Source organism: Cygnus atratus, chromosome 3 (assembly GCF_013377495.2).
Source record: "Cygnus atratus isolate AKBS03 ecotype Queensland, Australia chromosome 3, CAtr_DNAZoo_HiC_assembly, whole genome shotgun sequence".
Lineage (NCBI taxonomy): Eukaryota > Metazoa > Chordata > Aves > Anseriformes > Anatidae > Cygnus > Cygnus atratus.
This window is the reverse complement of record NC_066364.1, coordinates 119,307,558-119,321,002: the sequence shown is the minus strand read 5'-3', so window position 1 is coordinate 119,321,002 and position 13,445 is coordinate 119,307,558. Positions and strand designations below refer to the sequence as shown.

The window sequence follows — 13,445 nt, the reverse complement described above, 5'->3', positions numbered from 1 at the left end:
ACTGTATGAAATGTTTCTATACCTTGCACATAAGGTGTAAATCTCTGCTGCTGTAAGCGTTGCACGGCTGTCTGCCATACCAGTGATGGGGTAAGTCATAACCTGGCTCTGCTGCAGGTGCTGGGTGCTACTCTTCTTCCTCCAGCCCGGCACCCTGCAAGAGATGCCCCGCTGCTTCAGAGCAGCACCTGAGGGGCTACACCTTACCTCTCCGTGCCTCGGGCTGCGTGTCCTGGCCCTTAACTTGAGCTAAGCCTTAGGACTGGATCCTGAAAAAATAGTAAGTGTGACGCTTTGGGACATTTCCTATATGCTGCAAGTGATGTACCACAAGTGACTAAGTGGTGTAACAAGCTCACACACTTGCCTGTGAGCATCCACCCTTAGCAGAGTGCCTTAAAAGGTCATCAAACAAAACAAAGGGCAGCGCTGCACACATGGGCTTTTATTATCACACCCTACCGTGTTACCTCAGGCTCTAGCTTCATAGCTTGCCTTTTGCATTTTCCAGTAAAGGACATTTATCGCTACTTCTGTTCATGATTTTCACTTTATTAACGTACAGATTCACACAAAACGTTATATTCTTGCTAAGGCCATTTCATTAATAAGTGTTCATAGTAGAGAGTTGTGTACCGGGGGGGGGGGGGGGGGAATACAGGAGATTGGCAGATCGTCATTTTAAAACTGTCACAATTTACCACTGCTATACTGGAGGACATGCTGAAGTAACATACAGAAGTAACAATTGTATTCTAATGATATTTACTCCAGAGCACAGTAACAGACCACATAACCCCATGGGTACGGTCTTCTGATCCACCAGCATCTTACCACAGCTGTGCACAATACTGACAATTGGAAAAATGAAGAAAAAAAGGAGTCATAAAATGCTTGTCTCGGTTCTGCGTGACATATTAGCAAAAGTGAAACCTCACAACCACTGCATGCCCTCACTGGGGCTCCTACAATGTTAGAGCCAAGTCAAGACAAACCTCACTATACAAGGGGTCTTTGCTTACGAAGGAAAGAAGCAGATTAAACAAGAAGGGTTCCAATCCTGTCCTACTACACATAAGTTACAGCTTTGGGCCCTCTTGTACAAAATCAGACCATATATGCAAATAATCCAACTTTTGCTATGAGTATCTACCTACCACGCTAGCTGTGTCCTAAGCCAAGTGTTTTGTGGCACAAACATGACAGACTGGTACAGCCATGGGACGTGCTGGGAAAACGACAGTTAGTTCTTCCTTCTGATAAGCTAAGCATCTCAGGTGAAGACAGACCAGGACCACAACCTAAATGGAATTCAAAATATTTCTCTGCCAAGTCTGTGGAATAGATGTACATAGACCACCTTGTTTCAAATTGAAGAGAGAATTTTGGTGCAGGCAGAGGTTGGTTGTGTAAAAACGCATCTGAGAAGTTAGCAAAATGAAGCTGCTTGGAAGACTCAGCATCTTCCCAGCTATTTAATGAACTCACCTTGCCAGTTTTGCACAGTTCGTGGGTCTTGTCTTCACTTTCTAATGCACAGAACAGTCTATGAGAAAATTTGTGACTGGTGAGATCAGTCAGGAAAAAAAAAAAAGGCATGTACCAGGAGAATTTTTGGTTTTCTTTTGCATGAGCAAGCAGTAGATAACAGTACCACTTCAATAACACTAAAAGCGTTTTAGGTCAACAAGTCAGTCAAATGTTGTACTCCAATAAGTTTCTAGATACAAAACAAATTGAAGAGAAGTGTGAAAGCCAGCATTCTGGCTGCCGCAGTGCAAGCAGACACAATTGTTTTATCAGGACAAAAAAGGAGAAGAGTCCCAACAGGGCAGCAGTGCCCACCAAAGCTGTGCATGGGGCTACCAGGTCGGTCCTGTGCTGGCCATGGAAGAGGGCCCACTTAAACAGCATTTGTGCCAAACCAAGCAGCTAATTTTTCACTGTTAGTGCAGCACCAGTGCGACCGAAACACACTTCATTACAGAGAAATACTAAGTGACAACTCCCACTGACAAATTGCATAGGATCACAAGTCCCTCAACATACACGCCTGAAGTAGGTAGCTTAACCACCACTAGTTAAACAAAGCATTGCACAGAAGAGCCGTGGTTGTAGACATTTTAAAACATGTTTCCAAAATTACTACAAGAATTTTTAAAGTGTCTCCGTCTTTTCAAAGCACGCTCGATTCCTCTGTCACCCACACAACGAAGACAAGGTTCCTGTTTAATACCAAGTCTCCTTCAACACTTTTGCACGTCACGACAAGGCAGCACAGCCAACAGCAAAAGGGTCAGAAACTAACGGGTACTGCCTGGCACACACAAAAGACTGGTAGTAGAGACAGCAGGAAGAGTTTATGTAGATGAGAAGTTAGAAAAATATATTACTTGGGTCTAGTCATCTTGGGGTAGGAGGGATGGGGTGCACCACAAAATAAATAAGTGGAAAAATAGATCCAAGAAAATATAGAAGAGCCTTACATTTCATATTTAGATCTTAGATACAAAATACACAATTAACTAGCTCTACTCCTGACGACTGTTCGGAGGGCTGACACCAATCTAAGCAGTCCTGTCCTCGACGTGTAATGCGTTTAGCACTAGGTTGTTACATATTCTGTATTTATACATGCACACATGTATCTGTATAGGATGTATACACACACATGCACACTGTACCTAAGAGTCACAAAGCCTTTCACTAGCACCGTTAAAAAAGCTCAATCATTAAAAAAAAACAAGATCCAAGGGTATCTGGCAGAGGTCCATTTAAAAATAGGAAACAGTAACAACACAGCAACAGATCTGAAGCTATTATTTGTACTGTACGGGCATGGACAAAATATTTACATGCTCAACTCAGTGGTACTGAACCTTAAGACAGAACAGCAGGGGGAAAAAGTTCAAGTGCAAACTTTGGGCTCATCAGCTAACAAAAAACAAAGATTTCTGCCAGCAGTGTTTCTTTCACCCTAGAAAGATCTGCCAGCGATACCCAGAGCAACCTTTCTCATCTACCCATGTTATCACAACAAAGAGCAGGATACTAAAGAAACACGTAAGTCATTTGTCATATAAGCAACAAAATTAAGCTAGATAGTTTTATCACGTATCCCATAGTGGTCCTTGGCTGTAACACAAGAACAGATTACTTAGGCTGCATGCCACAAGTACCACGAACAATTCACTTTAGGTCCCCATCCCCTTCTCCTTGAATTGACTTTTTGATGCGAAGCAACATGGTTGTAAGCCACTGATCCAACCGCGATATTGAATCGAATTCTTTCACCTATTAAAGAAAAAGAAAGGAACAGTTGAAGCTAACATATTAGAAAGCACATACACAATACTGCTGCAAAAGGAGCATTCTGCATTTCTCAAAGCGTGTTCTTTTAAACCTTCTACTCTTTCCAAGGTAAAACAAATAAATATATACACAAAGAACTACAAGCCATTGTCAGGCACAGGAAGGGGTTGGCACAAACCCCATGAACAACTGGCGGTATCTTTATTAAAATGATTTGTCTCTCACTCCGAGTTAAAGTACTATGTTTGGGACTTGCTAGAGCACATGCTGGAAGCAGCTTTGCTAATTTCTACCTCCTCCCCCTGGACGTTTCGTGGCAGGATGGTGAAGCCTGCCCGCTGTTTTGCCCCCCTGGACTCAGCACCCAGCAAGGTCGCTGTGCTCAGAGCTCAGGCCTCCAGTTACCAAACATAGCACACCAAAACCAAGACAAAAGGGGAGGCCACATCAAAGAGCCCCAGAAACAGCCAGCCACACAACACACAAACACGAGTACTTACAGCCTCAGTGTATGCCTCGCAGTTTTGCTCCTCGTGGGCTTCCAGCAGTTTCTAGGAAAACACCATAAGAAACTTAGAAAATGCTACTGCGTGCTCCACGCAGCTGGTGCACGAGCTGCTTCTTGAACCCAGGAAAGGGGACTGCAGGACACCGCCTCCCCAGACCCACATGTCCAGCAGCAGCACCTTTGTAACCCATTAAAATGCCAACCCAGATTTTTTTTTTTTAAAGTTAACTAGAGTAATCATCTTTCTGCTGTTGCTACTCCCACAAGTTTGGTGTAAATCCCATGCAAAGTAAGTCTAATGTCCTCTAAAATGTTTCAGTAAAAGACCAAATACATGGCAAGGTGAAAAAGCACAAAGTAAAGGGCAGTATGCATTTCCAAACACAAGAGTGTTATTTTAACATTGGCTTTACTTACTTTCAATAGCTTGCATTCCCGTGAATCTGTGAACGCTGGGAACATTTCTTCATATTTCTCAAGAGCAAGCTGAAAGAGAGAAGCACACCCTTAAGCTCTTTTCACACAAAGTTCCTTGCATTTTATTTCAGTTTTCACCTTCTAGTCCTAAAACCACACACGGAGCTCGAGAAGTATTCACAGCAAATCCAAGAGTGCAGGGAAATGAAGAGGCAAGCTCAGAATTTGGCCTCAATCTGACCAGAGGCAGCTGTGGCTTGAGATATCACTCAGGAATGAACAAAGCAGGAACACAGACAGACCAAAGGCAGAGCAGAAATAAGGAAAACTCCCTGCATGCAACACAGCAGCTTTCAGAGCCAGGTGCTTATAAGGAGGATCTGCAACATGTGCCCCAATTTACCTCTGCACCTTCCACTCCAGAAGAGCTGGGGCTCACCCTTAATTCTGGTCACAGTGTTGTTTTTTGGTGTTTTGGCCATTTCAGCCCAGCAAACATCAGGTGAGAGCATCAGCAACATGCTGGCTACCAGCCCCCCTCTGCTCTGCGCAGTTGTTCCCTGCTGTTCTTCCAGAACAGAACAAGTGCACGGGAATTGATGCTGCAGCCTGTGCAAGAGCCATGCAAACCCCTGCATCTGCAAAACCACGGGCCGGGTGGCAACGGTCCAAGCCCACTGACCTTGGCGTTCAGCTCATCCACAATGAAGTGGCACAGAGCGGCCTTGAAGAAATACTCTTTCGCGCTGTACTTGAGCAAAGGGTTATCCATTGTGTTTGTTCCAACCTATGTGTAAAAAGACATTATTAGAGTCAGGAAAGAAAACTGCATCATTAAGAACTGAATTAAAAACATGACAGCTGATGAAAATTAGACACAGCATCACACAACTGTCTGCAAAACGTCAGTGGCTGCAGAAAGCTATTGGGCAGCCAGACACGAGTTCAAGTGCCCCAAAGAGCAGTTTGAGACCCACAAGCAGCCCAGGGCCCACTGCCTGTGCTGCCCCGGGTTCAGGGTTCCACCCTGGAACCTCGGGGCTGCCTGTCTGAGGCAGAACGCAGAAAGCAAAGTCCGCTCCGTGAAAGCCTGCTCTGCTATTAGCCCCCCAGAAACACAAAAGCACCACTGCCAGTATTCCCAAGTCAATATTGGACACAAAGGCAGAGCAATCAAGTTGATGGATTTGGGGGGAAATTCTGTGACAAAATGTATTTCTGAATGCCATCAGAAGTGTACCTATAGACTTCCTCCCCCCTGCCTTCCTGGCCTTTCTCTAGAAAAAGATGGATTCAGGAGGCAAAGAAAGAAAAGAAAAAGAAAAAAAAAGAAGCTAGACCAACTCGTAAAAGCCAAGGAGCAATCTGTGTCAACACGGCACGATCAGCTCCAAAATAAGCAAGAGCAGAAGCTTCCAGGTCACAATAATATTGTAAGACTGATGCACTGATCAGCTTTTCATTTTCAAGTAATTTTTTGCTCTGCGCTTTCTCCAATTTCTCTCTCACCTGATCTGTGGCATCATTTAAACAAGAAAGCCTTTCAGCCCTTGAGCAAACCTGAAGTGCCCTAGGTGTGGAAGAGTCCCTAACAATTTATCTGTGGGTAACAGGCACAACTCTGTTTTATAGTGTAAAACTCTGAGATTTCTGTAACTGGAGCAAGGCAGGACCACTCCAACTCCAGTCCGGGTGCCAGTGCAAGGGCCAGGAGCTGCAGACACGGAGAGCCGTGAGGCTGCCCGTCGGACAACGCGCACTCACCTGCTCGTAGATTTCTATCGCCTTCTGGTACTGCTCCAGCTGCGCGGCATAGGCTGCGACCTTCAGCAGACACTTGTTGGCGGAACTGCAATCAATACCATCACCTACTAAGTGCTCTCCTGTGGGAGAGCATCCGTGCCCTGCTATCTCCCAGCACTATCTCTGTTACTTAGCATATAGAACAGTGGGACCCAGAAGCTGCAACTTAGGAGATTTTTTTTATGGCTGAAATTAATACACGTGGAAAAGGATGAAGACCTTCAGTTCAGCATAGACCACATTTCAGACACTGTTCAACCCCTCCATGCTTTCTGTGCACCCAAAATGGGCATCCCAAGCCAAACAAGTCTTATCTTGGGGTGAGAACACTGAAATTCTTTAGAAACAGCTAGCATGAAGGCATGGGCACCCCAAGGTATCAAAGCTGGAAATATTTACGTAGAATTTGGGCATCTTATCAAAGGACATTTTAGAAGAGCCTGTTGGGTGAGGCGTGTAAGCAAGTGTGCAATCTAGGACAAATCCCCATTTCTGACCCCTCCGTCCTCTAAGTGACCATTTCACAAAGACCATTTACCTGTTGGACTCTTCTCCTTTGTAATAGTCTGCAGCCTGCTCATAGTGTGCAATCGCCTGGGGACAGACACGTTACACTTGAATACCACTTCTAAATTACAGTTTTTGGTTAGATCAGTGTACAGTGACCACATTCACAAAAGCTTTTCCACTCTGCAGATGAAAGGAGCGAGATGACAGCACGCTGCAGGACTTCTGGTGAAGCGAGGCATCCAGCAAACTCAAAACATGAGGCTGCCCTTGAAAATTTGACTGCGTACTTGTTAATGGTTCCAAGCTCCGCAGCACGTTTAATAAAGGTGACACTACTGTAGAGGTATTGACTACAGGCATTTAAAACCACAGTGCAGCAAGGCTGCTGCCAGTTTTGCCAGGATACGGTAAATATTTTAGCAGAACTGCCCTGACGCAGCAGTGCTCACTTAAAGTGGTGCTGCACGTGGACAGTGAATGCTGAAATCATTAAGATAGGTGGACAGGACCCAGTGAAGTGGAGCTGAAGAGGCAAATGGTTTTCTATAAAACAGTACCTAAAGACTGTAAATTTTTGTTCTGCAAACTTCAAGCAGAGAAAGGTTTGCAGCTGGTCAAGCTGCGGAATGTTTGATGTGATCCTGATCAGAAATCCAGGTGCAGGCTTCCTGCTGTAGGATCTCCGTTACGGGAACTAACTTCAACTAACTTCAAACTACGGGTGACCTGCACGTACCCAGAGAAGCCTCGTGTCTGATGGGAGACGAGTTTTGGCATCCGTGCTGGCCCCGGCACTACTCTGGCCGGGCAGGGAAATGCAGCCGCGCCTGCAGCACCTGCACAGCAGTGCCAGCAGGGCTTGCCATCCTCACCTTTTCAATGTCTACCAGCTCAGCCTCGTAGATCTCCGCAATGGTGATGTGATGCTTGGCAGCGATGGTGAACCGCCCCTGGGGAAGATACAGGTTGCACGTGAGAGGGGGGCTCCCTCCATGCCCCGCACACACGCCACAACAAAGCGGCAGTGCCACAGCAAGCTGCGCCTCTTTCAACCACACACGTAATACACATCCACCCGCGAGCAGCCAGTGCAGCTTCTTACCATGTCGGTGTAGATATCAATAGCTGCATTTAAGCAGTTGATGGCCTCTGCAGCATGAGTGTTCAGGAAAAACAACACAAAGTCAGCCAGCGCATCAGAGTCCCCACTTCAGCACCTCCCCCTTCCAAAACCAGATCTCAGTAACGTTTCTCTTCACCAGATCACAGCACAGCTTCTTAAATCAATACCTGCTTACACGTGTACATGTGTGCACGTGGAATGACTGACATCACATTCACCAGGGATTGAGGACGTTATGTTCCCCACCTTTCTGCAAACCTCATCCCAATTCACCCACCCCAAACACCTGTGTGCTGCGTAGCCGCAGCAGAAGCCCTGACACCAAGTGCTAACAGGTGATTAGGATGGGCAAAATACAAACAACTCATGGCCCTCAATCACCAGGCTGCATCCCCAAACACAGCAAAACTCACAACACCAGACTCGTAAACACACAGGGGCTGCCATTTTCTAGGATTTTTTTTTTCTCCCACAATTACAGAACAATTACATCAGCCCTGAGTGGTTTCTTCAGAGCTCTGCAACAGCTCTCTGGCATGGGAAAGCATCAGTAATGCTCCTGGGCCGGTTTGTCTGCGCACACTCAGCCAGGATACCGGGCTCCCAGAAAACCACAACCCTGCTCTTCACAGCCAGACTGAAGTAAGCCAGACCATTTATCCTTTTATCCCGATCCCAGCAGAGGTCCATCTGTTTCCCTCCTGCCTCCCCTCTGCCATGTGGTGGCACCTGAGGTGGTGCTGGGACCTCCAGCACCTCCCACTGCCGCCCGGAACCGAGACCCTCCTTGGACGTGTGAATGTTTCTCCAAAACCAAGCTAAACCAGGAAGCAAACTGCACCGGCGCATCCCTCATCACGCTTCTGCCCAGGGTCTCTCCAAAGCTTATCAAGGACAGCATCAGAGACAGCGTGAGAGCAGCTAGAGAAGAGGACAGCTCAGCACGTGCTGGTCCAGGCAGCACACCGAGGGAATGCTGACTAGGCCCCATCATCCAAAATAGTCCCAAAACTCCTGCTTCATTATGCAGTGCCATCTCCTTGCGTAGGAGCGGCACAGAGCATCCCTTCCCCAGGCTCTCATATCCCTTTTTCCCCTGAGGATGTCTCCTGACTTCTCTCCTTTCCACAACCGCCATCCCAGTGGCAGAGCTGCAGAGCCAAGTTCTGCAAGTAACGTTAAATTTTAGTAATTATCTTTCCTGACTGCTTTTAAGAAGGAGAAGCCCAGGCGATATTAAGGCTTTACAGCAGCCTGCACTGAGGATCTGAAGGCACACAGACCAGCTGACTACGAAAGCCTCGGCGCACCAGCTCCTACGCAACTAAGAAGATTTGCACAAAACAATCCCGGATTTTGTCCCTCTTACCTTGTGGGTCTGCTTTTTTGTAGGCGTTCCCAGCGTCCACAAAACTGGTGGCCGAATCGTGCTTGCTCTGCAGCTGCATGTGCAGTTTGGCCGCCTGACAGAACGCATTTCCTGCAGCTGGGACAGAAGCACACACCAACCCGCTGCACCCCTGCGGTCCCACACAGCAAGCAGAACTGCAGCAAAATGACAAAACCTGTCGCTCCCCAGGACCTGGCAAGTTTTGGAGGTGCAACCACCCCAAAGGTATTTTCAACCCGGTTCGGCACAGCAATGCTCTGCTTCATGCCAACCTCTTCCCATGAAATCAGCATCCAGTCCCACCGCGAGAGGAGCGAGAAGGAGCAAGCCCAGGGCAGTGCCTTTAGCAGGCTTCCCTGCAAGCTACCAGCTTCAGTTTGAAAATGATAAACTACACCCAGATGGGTAATTTAACATAAACATTCAGGTCACCCCTCTTTGCCCACCCTCCCGGTATTTTAAATCACTGGGCAGAGCTTAGAAATCACATCACCACAGAGATAATCCCCACGAAGACAGCCTGGGATGCACAGCTCCACCAAGAGAATTTGCAGGAAAATGCTTGGGTACGCGCGGGTCACCTCGCTATGAACCTCCCCCAGCATCTCCCCAGGCATTCAGCCAGGGCTGAAATGTTTCCCCCGCGTCCCTTTCGCAGCCAGGACAGACACCCCAAGCGGGCTCTCCCGACCACAATGAGCAGGGTGAGATGTTACACCATGGAGTTTCTGGCTCCCTCTGCCAGGGGCAGCTGGGCCCGCAGGCAGGCTGCAATGACCAGCGTGGGCTGTACTCACCGCTCCAGTTTTTGGCGATCTTGAACATGTTTGCAGCCCTGGTGTACATTTCACAGGCTTCCTCGATGCGGGTGTTGCCCCTGGAACAGAGCGAGAGCCCATCACTGTGTGCTGGAGTGAAACACGGCACTGAAACAGGGCCACAAGTTCAAACAGGGCTCACTGCGGTGACCTGGCCTGCTGGGCATTAGGCTGCGAATGGCTGCCCAGCTGTGCCACGCTTGGGGCTTGCCTCTACCTTCTCCTGCAACACCGAGCAGTGTTTTGGGGCAGGGAGAGACAACGCTTCATGCCAGCACCCGGGCACAGGAGCAGTTCCAGTCCTCCCTACCGCCACTCCCCACTTCTGCTGCAGCACGGAGCAGGCAGCAGCCGGGTGATGCTACAAGGGGAGACAGATCATCTTCACTGCATTAAGCAGGGACAGAAAAGCCAACAGGAGCCCAGTCCTGAAACAGCAACTTACGGTTTTTGCAGGCTCCTGAAGAATTTGGAGCCTTGAGCTCAATCTGCTCTTTGACTCATCTGTGAGCACAAGTGGAGCCAGCTCATACGAGTCTCAGGAGACACACCTGGTGAAAACACTTGCAGAAACAAAGCCTTGCACATGACAAACTGGGCATTATTTAGGTAACCTACAGCAAACCAAAAATTAAAAACTTACTGTCTGTCCGACTGCCTGCGGAACGAACAGCCGTTCGTTAGGGATGAGCACCTGAAGCTAATGGGAGCTAACACCAACACAGCCACCTGCTTTCAACTGTTTTCTGGCTAGGAGCGCAAGGGAAAGGAGCAGTCCGTACAAGTCTAACTGATAGGTTTTAGCACCATAACCCAGCCTCCTGACCAGGACGATTAACAAGAATTCAGTTCATCTCCAGAGAGAGTTTTTGTTAATTAAACACAGGTTTCTTCATGGACTTACTCCCGCACACTCGCTGCTGCCTTCTTTAACACGGAGTCCTCCTGACACCCTGGACAAGCCAGCCTGGCTGGTGCGAAGCCGGGGGGGGAAAACACGTGGTTTTGTCTCTTTTTCCTCCTCCTCCTGACAGCCAATCACATTTCATTTCTAAGCACAGCCAGTTTATTAGGCCTGCTTTTCCTGCCCTTGCAAGAGGCATTTTGCACAAAATAAATCCAGAAGAGGCGCGAGGTAATGGGAAACCCCACGAAACATCCAAAATGGGCCAGTTTCTAGTCTCAGAACAAAGGAAAAAGCAGAAAGCACTTCTGCAAGCTAAGGAAGCTCCTCAGGAAAAAGCCTGGCTGTTGATAAGGGCTCTGGCTGGACACCAGGTGCCCTCGCTCCCACTGGGAGGCCAACCCGCCCCGCCACCACTGCAAGCACTGCCCGTTTCACCAGGAATTAAACCCAAAGTGAAATGCAGGCAGTGGCCAACACGCAGAACAACCCCAAGCAACCACGAGTGCCGGGACAGAAGAGCCCAAGCAGAACCTCTCATATTTTAAAAGCAAAGCCTAAAGGAGAAACCCTGGTGAATCCAACTGCACGATGAGACAACGCCGCGCTGCCCTGCCAACAAGCTCCAAGGGCAGCGATTCCCTCCCTGCAGCGCAGACATGAGGGGACAATGCCAGGAGAGCGTTTGCCCATTTTTCTTCTGTCCAAAGCTTGTTTAGGAATTGCTCTTGCATCTATTTTTAGCCAAAGAAAATTAGAAATTTGCCTCTTGAATCTGCTGGATCACACCGAGGGTTTTAGGGCAGCTGCCCGCCAGGATTATGCCTGGAGCGCGCCCCGCCTGGTGCATCTGCCTCAGGACCGCGAGGAATTTATTTTTAAAACTTCTGCTCTTGGGCTGGGGGCACTCCATTTTTCCAGGCTGTGGTTTAAAAACATCAAAGCCTCCGTGGCAGCATCACCAGAAATGCTCTTTTCTTTAAGTAACTATTTTTAAAATGGCACACAGAATAAAGCTCGAGGGAGACAGAACTACTAGTTTTTCAAAGCCCTTCCAGACACAGCTCTCACACCCCCACAAATACCTATTCTAAAGGAAGAGCCAGGCTGGGTGCAGCAAAAAGAAAGCTTTGCGATTTTCCCCCGTCTTTTTGTGCCAGTATCATCCCTGAGCAAAGTTTAAGCCGAGTCGTAATTCAGAGACTTTTGTCTTGAAAGCAGGATTTCAGCACTTGTTTCCTTGAAAACATGACATCGTCAGGCGATTCCACAAACTGGAGTTCCTCCAGACTGAGGGATCCCTTTGGAAGCTGTCGAAAACCCCCTGTATCATGCCATCTGGGGGTCCCTCGAGCTGCAGCCCCTCTCCCAGTCGGTTTGATGCAGTAACACTGTTCCTGAAAGCCCCTCCAGCGAGTGCTGCAGCTCCTAGGGCCGAGGACTCTGCCCCTCGCTGTCGCACAGGGACGGGGAATTATTCAGCAAAATCCAGCTGGCTCTGGGATGCGGAACAGCCAAGCTGCCAGCGCGACGCCAGCGAAGGGGGCTCCAGCACTTCAGAGGAGTTGGGCGCAACGCCGGGCACGTCAATCCGAGCAGGGGATGCGCTGCCAGCCCTGCACACGCTGTGCGTCTGCACACCCGCACGGGCGGTGCACACGCCTGCTCGGCAGCACCGATGCAGCAGCGATGCTGCAAAGGAGCTCATCCCTCTTTCCGGGGGGCACACCACTGCACCCCACAGGCTGCCTATGGCGCGGGGATGTTTTCTGGGGAGAAACGGCCCTTCTCCTGGGCAAATTCTGGTGAGGGCCACGGCCATTAGGGACAACCAGCAGCAAGCCCCCGCCGTGCTCGCCTGGGGACCCGCCGCGGGGGCTGGCGGTGCTGCAGAGGCTGAGCAGCTCATCACACCCCCGGCTGCAGCACGGGGTGCGCTCTGGGGATCCCTCCTGGGGACCCCCACCCACCAGCTTGCCCCCCCGCTATGGGGGGTACTCGCGTACCCGCTTTGAACCCCTAGTTTTGCACGCACCCCCCCCCTTTTTTTTTCAACCTACCCGTTTGCACGCCGTGCACCCCCTTTGCTTTCTGCACACACACACCCCTCCCCACTTTTTACAAGCTCGGCCTGCGAGCCCCCCGGATGACGCCGCCCCCCCCCGGCCCCCTCACCGCTTACCCAAAGAGCCCCCGCAGGAAGGAGTGCGAGCCCTTCACCCGCTTCTCGGCCTCGGCCATCAGCTGCACGGCCTCCCGCTCCTTGCCCGTGCTGTCCATCGCGGCGCAGCTCACGGCCAGGCCAGGCCAGGCCAGGCACCGCCTCCTCCTCCTCCTCCTCCTCCTCCTCCTCCGGAGGCGCGGCCCCGGCGGGCGCGTGCACGGGGCGGGGCAGGGTGCGCGCTGCACGCTGCAGGGTGCTGAGTGCGTGTGCGAGGCGTGCGGCGCCTTGAAGGCTTCGTGTGCTGCACGGTGCGCACTGCACCACGCACGCTGCACGGCACGCACGCAGCACATGGTGTGTGTGGCACCATGCAGGATGCACGTTGCATGGGACACACTGCATGGGACACCTGTTGCACCGTGCGGGATGCACGTTGCACAGCGTGCACAATGCACGTGATGCACGTTGCACGGGACACACTGCATGTGACGCCTGT

At 49.8% G+C, this 13,445-nt stretch overlaps 1 protein-coding gene across 1 annotated transcript; it reads right to left on the bottom strand.

Annotated features, from left to right (window-relative positions):
- Positions 1 to 432: 432 nt before the first annotated feature.
- Positions 433 to 13,114, bottom strand: NAPB (NSF attachment protein beta). Its single transcript, XM_035565461.2, has 11 exons — positions 12,968 to 13,114; positions 9,861 to 9,940; positions 9,043 to 9,159; positions 7,653 to 7,699; positions 7,423 to 7,500; positions 6,579 to 6,634; positions 6,002 to 6,086; positions 4,920 to 5,024; positions 4,238 to 4,306; positions 3,813 to 3,863; positions 433 to 3,294 (listed from the first exon to the last, which is right to left on the bottom strand). Exons 1-11 carry the CDS (start codon positions 13,063 to 13,065, stop codon positions 3,190 to 3,192), a joined length of 891 nt encoding a protein of 296 aa, XP_035421354.1. The 5' UTR covers positions 13,066 to 13,114; the 3' UTR covers positions 433 to 3,189.
- Between the last annotated feature and the right edge of the window lie 331 nt (positions 13,115 to 13,445).

Coding starts and splice junctions, on each gene's coding strand:
- NAPB (XM_035565461.2), bottom strand. CDS start 13,065: ATGGACAGCACGGGCAAGGAGCGGGAGGCCGTGCAGCTGATGGCCGAG. Junction 7,700..9,042: donor CAAAAAAGCAGACCCACAAG/GTAAGAGGGACA, acceptor CTCATGCTGCAG/AGGCCATCAACTGCTTAAAT. Junction 6,087..6,578: donor AAAGGAGAAGAGTCCAACAG/GTAAATGGTCTT, acceptor TATTGATTGCAG/TTCCGCCAACAAGTGTCTGC.